General features: G+C 38.5%; 1 protein-coding gene across 1 annotated transcript in view; it reads right to left on the bottom strand.

Annotated features, from left to right (window-relative positions):
* LOC124719659 (putative sodium-dependent multivitamin transporter) overlaps nt 1–19661 on the bottom strand; it is a 176930-nt gene that overhangs the window by 21052 nt on the left and 136217 nt on the right. Inside the window, exons 5-6 of the mRNA XM_047244871.1 lie at nt 8021–8158; nt 4564–4788 (exon numbers count right to left, since the gene is read on the bottom strand). Of these exons, the coding sequence (XP_047100827.1) occupies nt 4564–4788; nt 8021–8158 (363 nt within the window). The remainder of the gene's footprint in view (nt 1–4563; nt 4789–8020; nt 8159–19661) is intronic.

Below are 19661 nucleotides of genomic sequence, written 5' to 3'. Positions count from 1 at the left end.
CCAAAGTATTTGGGAAATTCGTGTCGATTGTTAAGAAAAGTAACGAGGAAAAATGTCACTGATTACTACCCTTAAAAGTGAAGCAACGGGAAACGAACTTAACCATCCAGTGGGTTCACCATTTTTCGTAACACAAGCCGGCATACGGTATACTTTGTACACTTGTAAAGAGTAGTGGTCTTTATGATACCGAGATTAAGATGTGTGAGCAAAATCATTGTTTAATCTTAGTTTGATTACACAACCGTAAAATAAACTTACATACCCTTGCTAAATGGCAAGGAAAGCGTTTCTCAAGAAGAGAAATTTGTTAACATCGAATATAGATTTAGGTGTCAGGAAGTCGTTTCTGAAAGTATTTGTATGGAGTGTAGCCATGTATGGAAGTGAAACATGGACAATAACTAGTTTGGACAAGAAGAGAATAGAAGCTTTCCAAATGTGGTGCTACAGAAGAATGCTGAAGATAAGGTGGGTAGATCACGTAACTAATGAGGAGGTATTGAATAGGATTGGGGAGAAGAGAAGTTTGTGGCACAACTTGACTAGAAGAAGGGATCGGTTAGTAGGACATGTTCTGAGGCATCGAGGGATCACAAATTTAGCATTGGAGGGCAGCGTGGAGGGTAAAAATCGTAGAGGGAGACCAAGAGATCAATACACTAAGCAGATTCAGAAGGATGTAGGTTGCAGTAGGTACTGGGAGATGAAGAAGCTTGCACAGGATAGAGTAGCATGGAGAGCTGCATCAAACCAGTCTCAGGACTGAAGACCACAACAACACAACAACCCTTGCTAAAGCATTGCTTAACTAAACTATAATGAAATAAACTTTCATTACGTCGCTCTGTTGCCATGGATAGGTGTTACTTCTTGGTAATGACCCACGGTATACAGCTGCATCGGACCCCAACCAACCAATTATTTGATTACTAATTAACTCATAGGGAACAGCTTCATTAGAGGGTTTTGCTGCTAGCTCACCATCTGTGTCACTTTCGTGTGTGGCCCATGAATTTTTTTTGTTTCCTAACTCGCTGTTTATTTTATGTTACTGCTAATCACTTGGACATATTTCAATCACCAATCTAGCTGAAGCAAAAACGAAGGAATTGGTATAGCCCCACAACTGTGAAACAACAATGGAACAGTGCAAAACAGTGTCATTTGTGTTGGCGAACTTTTTACTGATTGCTGCCACTTAATGATGTCAGCAAAGATACGGACATTCTATAGTTCACAAAGCTGACCATCAACTGAGCTGTGTGTTAATAAATGTGAAGAGAAACGAACACATTGTTCCACAGTGTTGGGATATCATTTAATAACAGTGCACCACATTCAACTATCAAGCAGCAGAAGGTGCAGATGTTTATGTGCATGTTCGGTAAGCTAAAACTGTTATATGGCATATACTGAGCTGTTACAATTCTCGCAATGTCTGTCTCTCAGTTTCACAGATGGCTACCGTCAGGTCAGTAAGTTGACCTTAACACTGGAATAGCAGTCTTGCATTGCTAAAACTGGTGTCTCACGTGTCAATTCCTTTACAGATACAAAGCGAGCTGGTGCATTGGTTAGCACGCTGGACTCCTACCTGGGAGGGCCACAGTTCAAATCTGTGTCTGGTCATCCACGTTTAGGTTTTCCATGATTTCTCAAAATGAATCCAGCCAAACTCCAGGATGATGCCTTTGGAAGGGCATAGCCAATTTTTTTCCACATCCTTGAACATCCTGAGCTTCTGCTCCGTCTCTATTGATCTCAATGTTGACTGGATTAAATACTAATTTTTCCTTCCTTTCTTTCTTCCTTCCTTCCCTTCACACATGTATTGCATATTCTCAGGACCCTCCCAAGTCCTAGTTTTTCAGAACTTTTGCTACAACTGGTTTCGAGATTTCATTTTATAATCATTCTTAGTATTATCTTCGGACAGGTGATATGAAAGCCTACACAAGCTATCATCCATTTTTTAACTGAGTGCTATCAGGTTCCCTCCATTTATAATAACTTTTATCTTTCATTTATTCACACTTAAGGATCTATCAGATTACTGCTCATCCTAATTGACAATTATTTTATAGTCCGATCTAAAGCAAAAGGGCTAATCATTGCAGTTGGCACTATGGCACTATTAGTTCCTTTCTCAGGGAACAGAGATGGATAGATTGGGGAATGTTAGAAGGAGGGGTAGCTCACCTGGACACCAGAATGAAAAGGAGCCACTGATAGTGGCAATGAGGGCAGAGAGGATGAAGGAGGGAAAGGGAAACTTTTCTGAAAAAGAGAAATACCTTAATTTCTAACACATATTTAAGTAAGTTTTTCTGGAAGAATTTGTTTGGAATGTATCATTATATGGAAGTTAGACAAAAACAATAAACACTACAGACAAAAAGAAAATAGAACATTTTCAAAATGGGTGCTACAGAAGAATGCTAAGAGACATGTGGGTAGTTTGGATAATTATGGAAGAGGTACCAAATCAAATTGGAGAGAAAATAATTGTGGCACATCTGAAAAAAGATCAGATGAGTGGTACACATCTGGAGGCATCAAAGAAGCATCAGTTTGGCAACGGACGGGAAGTGTGGGGGACAGAAATTGCAGAGGGAGACCGAGGCTCAAACACAGCAAGCAGGTTCAAGTAATGAAGGTTGCAGCCACTAAGCAGCTTAGACATGACGTGTTTGGGGAGAGCTGTATGTAACCAGTTTGTTGGTGATGTTCAGTATGTAATGGAACAGCTCAATAGTATCAGTGAAGTATGTGATAGACTCCTAATTTCCTTTATGGTGCAACAAGATATCTTCCACAATTTTTTTGGATTACAACATTAAAAAATTAGTGTAACATTCACACACAAACTAACAAAAATTTATATAAGAAAAAATATTTTCACACAAATAATGTAATTTTAAAACTGTCATGCATATTTTGTGCATTCATGTAACTAGAAACATTCTCCCCTCCTCCTCCTCACCATCACCACAATTACTACTACTGTTGGCATTAATACTGGATACTGAACTACAAAAATTAAAAATTAATTATAAATGAAATATGCACAAAATTGCTTATATTTACGATGTGATTGATACTTACAGCAAGCAATATCTTTGGATGTTTTGGACCCGCTGACCCTTGGCGAGCAGCACCAGTTACAGTCTGACATGTTTTGGAAGTAAGTTTCCGTGTAGCATAAAGGCAAGGTGCATTGTGTTGTACAGGATGTGACAATTCAGATAGGGATTGTGAGGGTAAGATTAGAATAATTACTGCATGAACAGAGGCATTCAAAAATCATTCTTCCTGCACTCCGTACGTGAATGCAATGGGAAGAAATCCTAATAACTGGTACAGTGGGACATACCATCTGTTACGCACTTCACAGTGATGTTGTAACACTCCCTATTAATTTTTTTACATTCCCGCTCGATCAGGATCTGATAGCAGCCAAGATAATAATTAATTAATGTGACCGTGTACGTAATGGGGCTGGCAATCGGAATGGACTGCTACGGAGTTGTTACATTCCATTCTGTCCTTCTCAATGCTGTAATAATGTACTGTTTGGTGGCAAGAAGAACAACAAACACAGCTTCACTAAACAAAACCTATATTCTTACCAAAAACCACAAAGATAAGGAGACAGCCACTGCCTTCGTCAATACACTGTTAATAACGGCTAATCTCAGCACAGGCTTCCTCGCTATTCATTATCGTCACACGCCAATCCAAATCACTGCAATCCAACACTGCAATCCAAATAATGTCGGCGCGGTAGACGCGGAATCTCAATAACGGCACATAAATATCACTGAATCACTCTGTTAAGTATACTTTCTCACTTTCCCGTATAATACTAATACAAAGGGGTTGAACCGCGGCGATGGCCACTCCCTTTGCCATCAATTTCTATCAATTGCTGACTTCTGCTCAGCTCTGCCTGCCTCGCGGGAACCTACAACACGCACTGCCTTGACTCAACTCTCGCTCTCGCGACCCGACACACTATCGATAGTTGCCCTGTCGACCTGTGTGAGTGCAAACCTAGTAGTAAGGGCCTGCGGACCCCTTACAATGTGTATGGTAGAAATATAGATGTAAATTATCAGTGAAGATTGAATGAAATGTGGAGAAAAGAAGTAACCTGCATGTTACAGATCCTTTAATATAGTACACACAACGAAATTTGAACCCTAAAATCTCTTCCGCATCTGTAGATGCCTTGTGCAAGCCACAACAATCCCTGATAATGAATTAACACTGAATGGCAGATAAAACAAAATCATTTATTTCAACACTGACAGAAAAACAGGTCTCATGTCGTCTCTTGTATTTACTTCTGAGAACACTGAGGGGTAATGGTACAAACAGATCACTGTGGGAGTTTGTCAGGCTTGCTATGTCTCATCTGCTTTACTTCAGTTATTTCATCACAGTGCCAATAACAATAGATAAGTGAGTTCACTACCGGTATACCTCGGCATCCCAGTTCTACACACCAGACCTCTCTAGCAGAGTCTCTGGCGAGGCAGCAGAACGAGGAGTACGTACCGGCTCGTTGGCGTGGGGCAGGAACATGCCGAGCGAGAAGAAGCCGAGCACGGGTCCGCCGACGGCGCCGAATATCGTGAGGCTGGCCTGCAGCACGCCACCCAGGAACTGCGCCATGAAGGCCAGTCCCAGGAACAGCAGTCCGAACACCAGTGCCAGCAGCTTCCCCACAAGCGGCGACCGCGACTCCGCCAGCGGGTGGCACCGGTACCGCACGTACAGTGGCTGCCGAACACCGCAAAACTGCGTCACCGTTTCGTCACGAACGGCAATCGCACAGCTGGCTAGTGACCACGTACGCACAGCCCCTGCACTAACACGGGGACCAATACCTGTCTCCGCAATGTTCCGGTAGTGGTCTCTCGGCAGTCTGCTCACGGTATCGTGACAGTAATCCGTGTTTACACCGGTAAGCCAAAATTGTGAGGCCGCTGCCTATTGCCAGATTCAGTGCCGCCTGGTGCACTGTAGGTATGTGATGTGAGAACAAGTGGCTACGAGCACTGTGGAAACTGCACAGTTCATTGGATTTTGGCGTACTACCGTCATTAGCATCTACGGACAGTGGTCGAAGGGTGGTGGAATCGCAAGTCGGTGACAAGGTGTTTAATGTCTGTGCCAGTTAACAGAGTGTGGAGGTCTGTGGCTCGCCTGCTCTGTGAAGAAGCACGGATGGCAGTCTTAGCGATATCTGAACGAATTCACCATACGCAGCGAGAACTAGCGGAAACTAGCAGTAAGCTCTTACATCTCCATTTATACATCAGTAACATAATGCAGTGTTATGACTGGAATAAGGTGGACTGTCTATGGTTCAGGACCATGGACCTCAGTGCAGAAATGGCAACTAATAGGCAATAAGAGGAAATTCCATGGCCTACAGAAAGGCAGAGGTGAAACATCAGTTGCTGGCAACTCTCAAACTGTGATTAACATGTCTGGGAGAGAATTAACAAAAGAGGAACATTCAGTTCTGTCGAAAGGAGGCAACTTTCCAGTCACGCCACTAAAGGTTCCTACGGAGGACATTATAGCGAATGTGGAGGCAGGAATCCGTTTGTTATCATCGCACTCCGTGGATGAAATCGGGACTGAAACAGCCAGAATATTACGCCAAGCGAAACCACCTACCAGCAATTTGTCTCAATCGGAAAGGAGGGCACTGAGGAAGATCAATGCGCATAAGAGCATTATTGTACTTGCAGCTGATAAAGGAAATGCTACGGTTTTGCTGAACACCGAAGATTATCAAAAGAAGATTACTGACCTTTTGGATCCCACTATGTACAAAAAGCTTCAGAAGGATCCTACAACCAAAATATTGAGAAATACCAATCAACTGGTGAAACAATCTTCTCTTTCTTTGGAAGATAAAAAACAACTCTGCAAAACGAAGCTTATCCATCCAGACTTTCTGGACTCCCAAAGGTGCGTAAACCACAGGTCCCGTTGAGACCAATTGTGAGTGCCATAGGATCTCCAACACAAGAGGTGGCCAGATATCTCACCTGCTTGCCGCAACCACACATCGGCAGAACGGACAGTTACATTAAAAACTCGGCGCATTTTATTGAAAAACTGAGGGAAAATAACATCAGCCCAAGTGATATTCTTGTGAGCTTCGATGTAGTGTTTACCATTGTGCCTGTAAACGAAGCTATTTCATATATAGCAGATATTTTTACGACTGACATAGTGGCTTTATTTAAACACTGCCTGACGACAACTTATTTCCAGTATAACGAGTTTTACGAACAGATCGACAGGGTGGCTATGGGAAGCCCTCTCAGCCCAGCTGTTGCCAATTTATTTATGGAGATCTTCGAACAGCCAGCACTGCAGACTGCCAGTAAAAAGCGTGCTAAATGGTACCGCTATGTTGATGACACATTTGTAGTGTGGACTCATGGTGAAGAAGAGATGGATGTCTTCTTGGTGCACCTGAACAGCATTAATCTGAAGATACAGTTTACGATGAAGAAAAAGAGCAATGATCAACTCAATTTCCTGGATGCGTCGGTAATTATACGGGTGGATGGGACGGTGGGACACAAGGTTTACAGAAAGAACACTCACACGGATTGATACCTCCACAAGGAATCTAACCATCATCCTAGGCAAAAAAGAGGTATCATTAAAACCTTGGTGGCCAGAGCCAACAAAATCTGCTATGTCCAGAGCAACAACGGTCACCTACTGGAAAAGTTTTCCTACCATTTATTAATAATGTTACGGACCGTGCCGGGAAAGTTCTGGCCAAGTATGGGATCGAAACAATCTTCAGACCCACCAAGAAGATTAAGGAATATTTGAGAACTGCAAAAGACGACCGACATCCCCTAGCAACACCTGGGGTATACAAAATTCCATGCAGTTGCGGACAAGTATATATTGGAACAACGAAAAGAAGTGTAAATACCCACTTAGCCGAACATAAAAGAAACTGTCGCTTAGGACACATCAAAAAATCGGCCGTAGCTGAGCATGTTTTTCGAGATGGGAATCATGAAATTAAATTTAATGAGACAAGTGTTCTAGCACGAACATTCCATTATCATGCACACTACTACTTATAATGATTATAGTGTGAAAGTATGATTAATGAAGCATCAAATGTATGTAAACGTGTCAAATGAGTTAGAAGAGAGATTGCATAATCAACGGAAAAGATTATTATTTATTCAGGTCTAACATTAAAAACCTCTAAAATGACAGGCATCATCAATTTAGTTACAGCTACCATGCTCTTAAGCAGAGAGAATGATAAAATATTTTGTACGTTTTTAGTTTAGTCACCACAATAGACACACATTCATACTTGTTTACTTTTGCAGAATTATGTTATGTTTTTCCTTTTTAACAAGAAGAAACAAGAAAGCTTGTACTTATTGGCTCCGTTCTCACCTGATAGAAGCATGTAATGGATTTATCATCATTCTCACAACCCCAGCTGGACCTGTAAGAGCTTTGGCAACTATCTACTTATCATATTTCTTTTCGTTGCGCATTTGTTGTGTGGATCGCTTGGCTCCCAGAAGCATATATGATACATATAGTGCTGTATCACCAACATTACTTGTTTTTTTTTTCCAGACCACTCCATCACTCACTCCAATTCAACCAGTGGAACAAGTGTGAGTGTAAGTAACTGTGAACCAAATGTAATCAAAGGCTGTTCACTTACGTACCATTTACAAAAGACAGAACATTTCTCGGCAGATGGTCATTCTCCTGTATCTTCTCCTGTGCAAACCACGCTCCAGACAACAAAAATTATCTACAATTCAAAACAAATAAGAAAGTAGGCCCATCCAGTTGATGCATTTAAAAACACACACACACACACACATATTGGTGCACAAACACCATACATCAGCTGTTTTTAATACAGGGACATATGACACCTATCCACCCATAGCCCACATATTCCTCTCATCGCAGCTGCAGTAGGCCTCACCTTAAAGTAATCCTCCAATGTGACGGCAGCCAGCGAGTTGACGGCCGACGAGACGGTGCTCAGGGAACCACTGAAGATGCCAGCGATGAAGAGGCCCGGCATGCCGCTCATTGTGTCCACCACATACAATGGCATCAGCTGCAAATGAAGTGCTCCTGTCATTCCGAGGGCAGCTGCATTACATCCGGCACAGGAGACCGTGACAGCGCTGACTCGGGTAAAGAGAGGATGGACCGACATGTGTCTGATTTCTTGTCAAATACCTCTCAGTTCAGTTACTGCAACTGCATTGTAATTTGTATCAACTTGGAACTTCCTAGCAGACTAAAACTTGGTGCAGACCACGATTCAAACCTGAAATGTCACCATTCAGTGGAATGCTCTTCCTGGCTGAACTACCCTGGTACAGTTGGCACCCCATCCTCACAGTCTGACTATTGCCAGTGCCTCTCCAGTACTTTTCAAACTTCACTCAAGACTACCAGTACTCCTTGCTCTAAATTATCTCAAATTACCTTATAAATTATGTAACAAGAACCAAATTTGTTACTGAAATAAAGCATATAATTTAATTAGATACTTAGATACCTATTTACTGTGAAAAAATTGGAAAGAAAGTTTATGATATTGCTACAAGTTTTACTGGAGTCAAGAGAAATAATTACGAGTATATACAGTGCCTGGCCAAGAAAGTGAAGCACTTTGAAGACTGATCAGATGTTAATGTAACAGAGCATGCATACACACACACACACATACACACACACACACCTGCAACGGGTAGAATGGCCATAAGAGTGCATTACTGTTTTTTATGTTTTGTGTTGTTACCAGGTCTGGTACAATATAAAAAAGGCATGAACATATTAAGACATTAAGTGGTCACTGTGAAGGAGACAGAGAAGCTGCATAATCATATGAGAAGCGTTATCAGCACCTGCAGAGGCCTCATATTGAGTTTCCATTTGGGCAGATTTTCTAATTATGCAATATCCAAATTAAATTTTTGAAAACAGCTAAAAGTCACACTTTTTTTGTTGTATTGACTGGTTTCACTCTTCAGATTAACAAGAGCATCATCAGAATATACACTGTAAAAGATACAAATTGAGGCAATACAGGAAACTTACACTGACATCACATGAAATACATATTCTCCTACCAGTATTGTGATTTACGTTTAAAGTTGGCTGACAGGCCTAATGATTAATGTGGCTCTACTATAGTACTTAAACTTTTGTTTAAAGTGTGTTTAAAGTACAGCAGTAAACGATGACATAGATATGACAGCACGAGAGGAACATACAAGTAAATCTGTAAAAATCAAAATATCTTTCAAAATACATTATATAAATACATATCTAAAATATCCTTTCAAAAATGCACTCAAAACTACTGCATTTAAAGATATTTCTAATAGGATGATAGGGCAGGTAATATATGTTTCCAGAATGAGATTTTCACTCTGCAGCAGAGTGTGCGCTGATATGAAACTTCCTGGCAGATTAAAACTGTATGCAGGACTGAGACTCGAACTCAGGATCTTTGCCTTTCGTGGGCAAGTGCTCTACCAAGCTCTACCAACTGGGCTACCCAAGCACGACTCACGCCCCGTCCTCAAAGCTTTACTTCTGCCAGTACCTCATCTCCTAACTTCCAAACTGTATATTAAATCATATACACACATCAAAAAAAGCTTTGCATCACTCCGGTTCCCAGAACTCCTGAGGACAGATGTTGTCTGTGGATATTGTATCACAGACACGGTCCCTTTGACTGTTCAGAACTCCATTAAAAGTGCCCAAAGATGTAAACAACCATGCATGAGCAGCACCTATTAGATGGAGGGGACTGACAGCCAATCAGTTCCAGTGATTCCACCACGAAGGAGGTACACGGCTCATGTTGTCTATAGTTCAACCGTGCCTAGACAGTTAATACTGCAGTTTGATCATGTCTGCATTGTAACTTTGTGCCAGCAAGGCTCTCAACAAAGGAAGTGTCCAGGCGTCTCAGTGTGAACCAAAGCGATGTTGTTCGGACATGGAGGAGATACAGAGAGACAGAAACTGTTGATGAAATGCCTCAATCAGGCCGTAATACTACTGCAGTGGATGACCGCGACCTATAGACTATGGCTCAGAGGAACTCTGTCAGCAATGCCACGATGTTGAATAATGCTTTTTGTGCAACCACAGGATGTCATGACTTGACTCAAACTGTGCCTAATAGGCTGCACGGTCTGAAACTTCCCTCCCGACATCCGGGTCAAGGTCCATCTGTGCAACCACGACACCGTGCAGCGTCGTACAGTTGGGCCCCTACAACAGGCCGAATAGATCACATCAGTGCATCAAGCGTTCATGACTAAGACATCATGACTGAACTGCTTAATCTTCTTCAACTCTTGCATTCATACTCTTAATGCATAGTACATGGAACAGAAAATACATTGGATTAATTAATCATCATCATCATTTAAGACTGATTATACCTTTCAGCATTCAGTCTGGAGCATAGACCCCCCTTATAAAATTCCTCCATGAGCCCCTATTCAGTGCTAACATTGGTGCAACTTCTGATGTTAAACCTATTACTTCAAAATCATTCTTAACCGAATCCAGGTACCTTCTCCTTGGTCTGCCCCGACTCCTCCTACCCTCTACTGCTGAATCCATGAGTCTCTTGGGTAACCTTGCTTCTCCCATGCGTGTAAGATGACCCCATCATCTAAGCCTGTTCGCCCTGACTGCTACATCTATAGAGTTCATTCCCAGTTTTTCTTTGATTTCCTCATTGTGGACACCCTCCTGCCATTGTTCCCATCTACTAGTACCTGCAATCATCCTAGCTACTTTCCTATCCGTAACCTCAACCTTGTTGATAAGGTAACCTGAATCCACCGAGCTTTCGCTTCCATACAACAAAGTTGGTCGGAAGATTGAACGGTGCACAGATATCTTAGTCTCTGTACTGACTTCCTTCTTGCAGAAGAGAGTAGATCGTAGCTCAGCGCTCACTGCATCAGCTTTGCTACACCTCGCTTCCAGTTCTTTCACTATGTTGCCATCCTGTGAGAATATGCATCCTAAGTACTTGAAACCGTCCACCTGTTCTAACTCTGTTCCTCCTATTTGGCACTCAATCCATTTATATTTCTTTCCCACTGCCATTACTTTCGTTTTGGAGATGCTAATCTTCATACCATAGTCCTTACATTTCTGATCTAGCTCTGAAATATTACTTTGCAAACTTTCAATCGAATCTGCCATCACAACTAAGTCATCCGCATATGCGAGACTGCTTATTTTGTGTTCACATATCTTCATCTCACACAGCCAGTCTATTGTTTTCAACATATGATCCATAAATAATATGAACAACAGTGGAGACAGGTTGCAGCCTTGTCTTACCCCTGAAACTACTCTGAACCATGAACTCAATTTACCGTCAACTCTAACTGCTGCCTGATTATCCATGTAAAGACCTTTAATTGCTTGCAAAAGTTTGCCTCCTATTCCATAATCTCATAGAACAGACAATAACTTCCTACTAGGAACCCAGTCATATGCCTTTCCTAGATCTATAAAGCACAGATACAATTCCCTGTTCCACTCATAACACTTCTCCATTATTTGCTGTAAGCTAAAGATCTGGTCCTGACAACCTCTAAGAGGCCTAAACCCACACTGATTTTCATCCAATTGATCCTCAACTAATACTCGCACTTTCCTTTCAACAATACCTGAGAAGATTTTACCCACAACGCTGATTAAAGAGATACCTCTGTAGTTGTTACAATCTTTTCTGTTTCCATGTTTAAAGATTGGTGTGATTACTGCTTTTGTCCAGTCTGATGGAACCTGTCCGACTCCCAGGCCATTTCAGTTATCCTGTGTAGCCATTTAAGACCTGACATTCCACTGTATTTGATTTAATTTCATCCACCTGAGCTGCTTTATTGCACTGCAATCTATTGGCCATTTTCTCCACTTCCTCAAATGTGATCCTATTTCCATCATCATTCCTATCCCATTCTACCACGAAATCTGAAACATTACTGATTGCATTTTCACCTACATTGAGCAACTCTTCAAAATATTCCCTCCATCTGCCCAAGGTATCCACAGGATTCACCAGCAGTTTTCCTGACCTGTCCAAAATACTTGTCATTTCCTTCTTACCTCCCTTTCGAAGACTGCTAATTACATTCCAGAATGGTTTTCCAGCAGCTTGACCCATAGTCTCCAACCTGTTTTCAAAGTCTTCCCAAGATTTCTTCTTGGATGCTGCAATTATCTGTTTGACTTTGTTTCTTTCTTCAACATAACTTTCTCTGTCTACTCGAGTTCTAGTATGTAGCCATTTCTGATACGCATTCTTTTTCCTTTTACAGGCTGCCTTGACTGTGTCATTCCACCAAGCTGTTTGCTTCATACTACTTTTACACACTACTGTTCCAAGACATTCTTTAGCCACTTCTAGTACTTGTAATGGTACTTTGACTACCGCGCCTCCGCCAATACAAAGATATAATTTACGATCGCGCACGCAGAAGAGCGCTGCGCCAGCGACCGATTTTCATAAATAATTTTGTTCGTCTTCTTACTTTTTGTGTAGGTTTTTGTTTTTAACAACTAATTGATGACACTCTCTCTCTTGTCTTCATATGAAACACGTGTATTTTTCGGCAATGTGTTGAATGTGCTTTTGGGTGAAAATGAAAATTATATTACAAAGTGAGGTTGTTTCAATAGTGATTCGAGGTGGTTATCGCCAAATTTGTAAATTGATCATGACAGTGACACCTTATTGTAATTAATACTGCGTATCTAACAAGATTATAAGGTAAATTTCAATTAGTTTCTGATGCTATTTCCGTACAGTCGCTTTTTGTAGTGTTGCCGACCCGGTCTGCCATGCACGGTCAAATTACAGCACGATCTCAATCAATAATACGAAGTCCGCCTTATCCATAACTGAAACCACCAAAATTCAAAACCCAATCAGATTTTCTATTTTATATTTTTCACGGAAGAACCCTGAGAAAAAGGAAACACTACAATTGGCGTCCTAGTGACAGGACTTACAATCTCCGGATTTTATACAGGTGCAATTATTATAAATTTTGGACATTTGAACTCATTTTAACCACTTTATAGCATCAGAAAATGAATTTGGACTAAGTCTCATTCATTTCAATTGTAATGTTACGTGCATGAAATTTACAACAATATTGTTTTCCCTGTTATTAATTCGTGTTAATTTTCATTTTCATGCTGAGGAAATTAATTTGGTTAAAAATAAATAATAAAAAAAAAAAAGGAAAAAGAATAGCGTTCCATAAAATAATTTGCACGGACGCGAAAGAAAAATTTTGGATTGAAAACTGTAAATTTGACGCTACATTTGCAACATAAGACTGAAGAACAAAAAAAAAAATTGGTGAGTACCGAAATTTACATTTTTTCCAGTTTCAAGCAGCCACCTGTACTTCCTTTATTCCGATCCATTTATTTCGCAATTATTTTTTCAAATTGTAGTTAAAATTGATTTACTATTATTGCAAATGATAAGTGAAGAGCGGGTCATTCCATGTCAAGTCACCCAGGCCTTGACACCAACCATGTCAGATTTTGATGAAACTTGGTACAATTATTTCTTTTATCATCCTGAAAGCACTTGTAAAATTTTTTTGCTCTATCTCTTATAGTTTTTTTTTTTTATAAATTTTTAAAGTTTTTAGATTTGGCTTTGTTTCAGCAGTCGGAAATTGTAACTTAAACGTGTCCTCACAACTAAAAAAATTTGTATATTAAAGAATACTCAAGATATCAGTATGAAATTTTGGAATAAGTTTGTATATTATATCTAAATGTTAAAAAAAATTACCTTAAAGATATATTAAATTCTTCCAAATGAAAAAAAATTTATAAGTTTTTTATTTTATTTTTTTAGCTAACGGATGTTTAGTTTTACAAAAACTGCAATATCTAGAGTCTCAGACCTGATAGAAAGCTCAAATTTGTTTTAAAATACTCTTAATTGTATAGGCTATTAGATAAAAGAAAAATTATGTTGGCTTTTTAACGTGTTTAATAGTTATCTAATTTTTAAAATAATATTAATTATATTTAAAAAATAAAAAATGCCAAGTGACTTAGACACCAAAAATAAGTTTTTGTCTTCTTGGAGTAACAATGTACACTTGGATTTTGTATTGTTACTCCTGTGTTTTGAAGTAAAAAATTATTACAGTGTTAAATAGTGCTTGGATAGTATTTTATTAAGTTTATTCGAACTCTCAGTAAGTACGGTTGCTTAGTTTACAGAGATTCTTTTCCAATATCCTATAAAAGTAACCAGAACAATAATCAGACCAAAAGTGAAATCAGTATGTCAGATATTCAAACCTGTAATGTAGGGTTATTTAAAAAATCTGACTGTTTCCAAACAACCTACACACCTTCAAAAATGTTACAACCGGTATCAGAATTGAGTGAGGAAGAAAAAGATTTGATCCACTTACGATCTGGAATTAATCTGTGTGAATTTAAGAATATATGTTCACACCACAGCTACTACTTTTTAAATGTTTTTGAAAAGTATCAAACAACATGTGTAGACCCACTAAAAAAACACAAAAAGCCCATCAAAAAATCGTTGAGAAGTGTAGGCTTGGATCTTTCTAAACAATTACTGACAAAAAATATTAGCATAAAACCTGGACAAAAGCTTTGCTCAACATGCCGTAACTTTTGTGAGGAAAAATTAAGAGTTGAAGTCAATGAAAGTGAAACAGATGATGAAGTCATGGTTGAATTAGAATCATTGGAATCCAGAAATGAATCCCTCGTACAAACAAACATTGCTCTTGATTATTTAGGTTTAACACCGATAAAGCTTCATGGCTTGTCAGAACAAAGTAAAGGGTCTTATTTTAAAAGGAAGATTAGCAGTATTGAAAAGACTGCAAAAAAGGTGGTTTCAAAAGCATTAAAATATGATGCACCAAGTTCTGATGATGACGAAGAAGATAAAAGTGTGGTTGAGAAAGCAAAGGATTTTGATGTAATGATTTCTCTTATGAAAGAGAAGATTTCATCTGTTGGGAGATCTAGAAAAATCCAGATTCTGACCTTGGCTCCAGATTCTTGGACTCGAAATAAAGTGATGAAAGAATTTAATGTAAGTGAGTACATGGTGCGACAAGCTAGAAAGCTAAAATCTGAAAAGGGTATTTTGGAAACTCCTGGTCCAAAAAAAGGTAAAACTCTTTCTGAAAATACAGTAAGACTTGTAATAGATTTTTATGAAAAGGATGAAAGTTCCAGAGTGCTACCTGGAACAAAAGACAAAGTAAGTGTTCAAAAAAATGTGTACATGCAAAAAAGACTCATTTTGTGTAACTTGAGAGAACTCTATTATTATTTCAAATGGGAGAATCCCGAGGTACAAGTAGGATTTTCAAAATTTTGTTTCTTGAGACCTAAATGGTGTATCCTTGCTGGTGCTGCAGGCACACACACTGTATGTGTATGCAGTATCCACCAGAATGTTAAACTATTACTGGATGCTGTGAAAATTGAAGAATCTTATAAAGACCTAATTAAGATGCTTGTGTGCAACACAGAAAACCAAAACTGCATGCTACATCATTGCAACAGCTGCCCTGCAAATACTGCGCTAACAGAGTGCTTAACTGAAAAACTAAGTGAAGATTATGATTTAGAAGAAGAAATTGTAATCAGTCAGTGGGTTAACACAGACATGGCAGAAATGATCAAACAGTCTATCAGTGTTGAAGACTACATTTCTTTATTGGTTAGGTCATTGGAAAAGCTCACCCCACACTCGTTTATAGCAAAATCCCAATCAGCAGCCTTTAAAAGATTGAAAGAAGACCCGCCACCCAAAACAGCAATTATTGTGATGGATTTCAGTGAAAATTATTCCTTTGTTATACAAAATGAGATCCAAAGTTACCACTGGAATAGAGGTGGTTGTACTCTACACCCAGTTGGAGTTTTTCTAAGAAATGAGGAAAACAATGTTTTTGTTTCCAACCACTGTTTTATTAGTGATGACCAAGAACATGACACTGGTTTTGTTAACTTTGTACAAAAAGAAATTACAAAGTGGCTGTCATTACATCATACTGACATTGACTCAGTTCACTACTTTACAGATGGTTGTGCTGGGCAGTACAAAAACAGAAACAGTTTTAAAAATTTGACTGAACACTTGAGAGACTTTAATTTGAAGGCCCAACACTCTTTTTTTGCAACAAGTCATGGGAAGTCAATTTGTGATGGCCTAGGAGGAACTATTAAAAGAATTTTAAGGAAAGCCAGTCTACAGCTTTCAGACAAAGAACAAATAATGACAGCAATCGATGTGTATAAGTTTTGTGAAAAAAATATTGAAAATATTCATTTTCACTTTATTGACAAAAAAGAAGCTGATTTGCTACAGTTAAAACTAGAAAAACGTTTTTCAGCAACCCGAACCATTCCTGGAACTAGAAGTTTTCATAACTTCAAACCACTTCCAACAAACAACCTTGAAATTAGAAGGACTACAGATAGTGTAAAACCCTCCTTAGTCTTTTCTTTCCATTCTTCTTCTGATTGGGTTCGTGTTGAACCATCCATAAATTGCTATGTGGCTGCAAATTATGATGGTAACTGGTACTTTGGACTGGTAAAAAACAATATTCAATGATGAAGAAGATGCAGAAATTCTATTTCTACATCCTTCAGGACCCGCTGCATCATTTTATTGGCCTGAAAGAGAAGATTCCTGCATAGTGCCTTTGGAGCACATAGTCTGCGTAGTAGACGCACCTCAATCAAGCGGCACTGGGAGAATGTATTACTTCAAAAAAGACTGTATCAAAAGAACTGAAAGCTCTTGGATGAAGTGGAAAAACAGTTTGAATCAGCATTAATGTTTATTAAAAAGACAAAATTACTCAAAAAATTCAATGTTTCAAGCAATCAGTTGGGTTATACATAAGTGTCGTAAGTAAACTATCTTTGTACATAATTCTAATGTAATCTACTATAATTAATAAACATGTTAAAAAGCCATCATTATTTTTGTTGTATCAAGTAGCCTATATGTTTAAGAGTAAATTAAAACAAATTTGAGCATTCTATCAGGTCTGAGACTCGAGATATTGCAATTCTTATAAAACAAAACATCCGTGAAAAAAAAAAGAAAAAAATACATATATATATTTTTTTTCATAGAAAATATTAATGTATTTTAATAGCATCATTTTTATCTTCAAATATGTATAATAAATAAACTTGCTGCAAAAATTCATGATGTTATCTAAAAGAGTTTTTAAGATAAGCAAATTTAAAGTTTTGAATACAAATTAAACTGACCATTTCCGAAGGTTCAGAAAACGCAAAACATAAAAACTTTAAAAATTTATAAAAAAAAACTGTAAGAGATACAGCAAAAAAAAAAATTGCAGGTGTTGTCAGGATGGTATTAGAACCATTTGAGCCAAATTTCATGAAAATCTAAGGAGGTGGGTGTAAAATTTATTTTTTATTGGGTGATTTGATATGGAATGACCCGAGCATATTCACAGGAATTTATTTGTGAGAGGGAAATTTCAGTACCAGTTTAATAATTCAATTTCTAATTAAAAATCATATCGAAATATCCATTTCCATAAGAGAAATTTCAGATTTCAACACATCATATTTTACATTTTTTTTTTTTTTTTTGCCATTGGAAAATTTTATTTGCAATTAATTACGAAAACCACAAGATGGACGCTAGACGCGTAGAAATTGTTTCTGCAGACGAGCTTAGTAAAAGTGACACATTGCAAAACATGTCCGACAGTCAAATGAATATTGAACTTAATTGTGAGGATGTTCAAGACATAATGTTACCGGATCGATTAAGACAACAACCCCTATATTTAAACAGATATACAGGCGAATGGAGAGTGAGTACTACGCGACAAAACGCGACATTGACAATGTCAACTTCAGAACCAGACATCAATCAGACACGAAAAAATGACGAAACTAAGACACAGGACTCTGACATGCTCAACCAGATTCTGAAGTTACTTGGTGACCAAAACAGAAAATTTGACAAAAGATTTGACGCTTTAGAAGAGAAAAATGACAATTTAAAACGTGACATTGGGAAATTTGACACTAAATTCGATGAACTGACACGGGACATAAAACAAAATTTTGAAAAACAATCGAGACAAATTGCCGACTTGACAGAAACCACCAGTAGTCTTGAAAGGAAATTTACTGACTTATCAGACAAAGTTACGAGACAAGAAAAGGTATTTGTGGAATTCAGTGACGAGACAAAAACTGACTTACAACGATGTAATGAGAAATTTTTAACAGTAGTTTTTGAACAACAGAAAACCAGTACCCAAGTTGACGAATTACGACAGTCACACAATTCCGTAAAAACAAACCAAGAACACTTAGACCTGACGATTACAGACCTTTCAGACAGATTAAATGATGTAACATTGGAGCAGAAATCCTTACAGGAAAAGTTAGAAAAACTTGAAGACAGAGCAGATGTAGCATCTTTGAAGAATGACACAACTCTAGCAGAGAAACTTGTACATGAATGCAAATTATGTGATGAATATTTAGATGAGTAGTTTGAGGCAATGACACAGATCATTTTAGATAAGACAAAGGAACAAGTAAAGGGAGAAACAGATAATATTCAGAAAGAGGTACGTAAACTTAAAGAAAATATAATACCAAGTTTGTCAGTGATACCAAAACCCATAACAGGCAACCAAAACACAAATGAGAATCCAAATAATGCTAGACCCAGCACACACCCGAAAACAGAATTACCAATGAGTGATACAAATCCCAATGAACCATTTTCAATGCTACCACAAGATCAAAATTGCTATTAGACATCACCACATACTATGCACAGTTTGACACAAAATGTAGGACCCATAATACCATCGAGAGCAGCTGATGAAACATTAGTACGACATGGATACTTTCAGACATTTTCATGTGATGAGAAAGACAAAGTGGATCTAATTGTTTTCATCCGCTCTTTTGATGGGATTTTCCCGAGACATTGGTTAGAAGCCGATAAAATTCGATATGTTACAAATTTGTTACGTGGAAGAGCAGCTAAGTGGGGAGCAGCAATGAAAAGACGATGTTTAACATTTGAACAGTTTGAACAAGCATTTCTTGAGGAATTCTGGTCGATCACAGAACAGCAAAGTTTAAAACGAGAAGTGTACAATCCAGAAATTTACAACCCGAAGAAAGAGACTTTACGTCAATACTTTGAACACTACCTAGACAAAACATTATATTGGACAAAACCAGCAGATTTACCAGACGTAATTAGAACACTTAAGGGGATACGGAATCGGATTTTGGGTTAAAAAATCGATTTTTTTTTATTGGCGTATTATATTCTGCCATGTTTCCTCTTTAAAATGACGTATCATACATAGCTCTACTACAATTATAACTATTTTATTTTTATATATTTGTGAGATCGGGTATTGTGCTTTAGTTATACACGTCTCTCGTGGCTGACCATGAACTTTTTGGCAGTACCTTTAAAGTGACATGAATTCAAATATCCCGGT

Source organism: Schistocerca piceifrons, chromosome 11, assembly GCF_021461385.2.
Source record: "Schistocerca piceifrons isolate TAMUIC-IGC-003096 chromosome 11, iqSchPice1.1, whole genome shotgun sequence".
NCBI classification, from domain to species: Eukaryota; Metazoa; Arthropoda; class Insecta; order Orthoptera; family Acrididae; genus Schistocerca; species Schistocerca piceifrons.
Note: the sequence above shows the minus strand (reverse complement) of the source record. Positions and strands in the feature narration are given on the sequence as shown.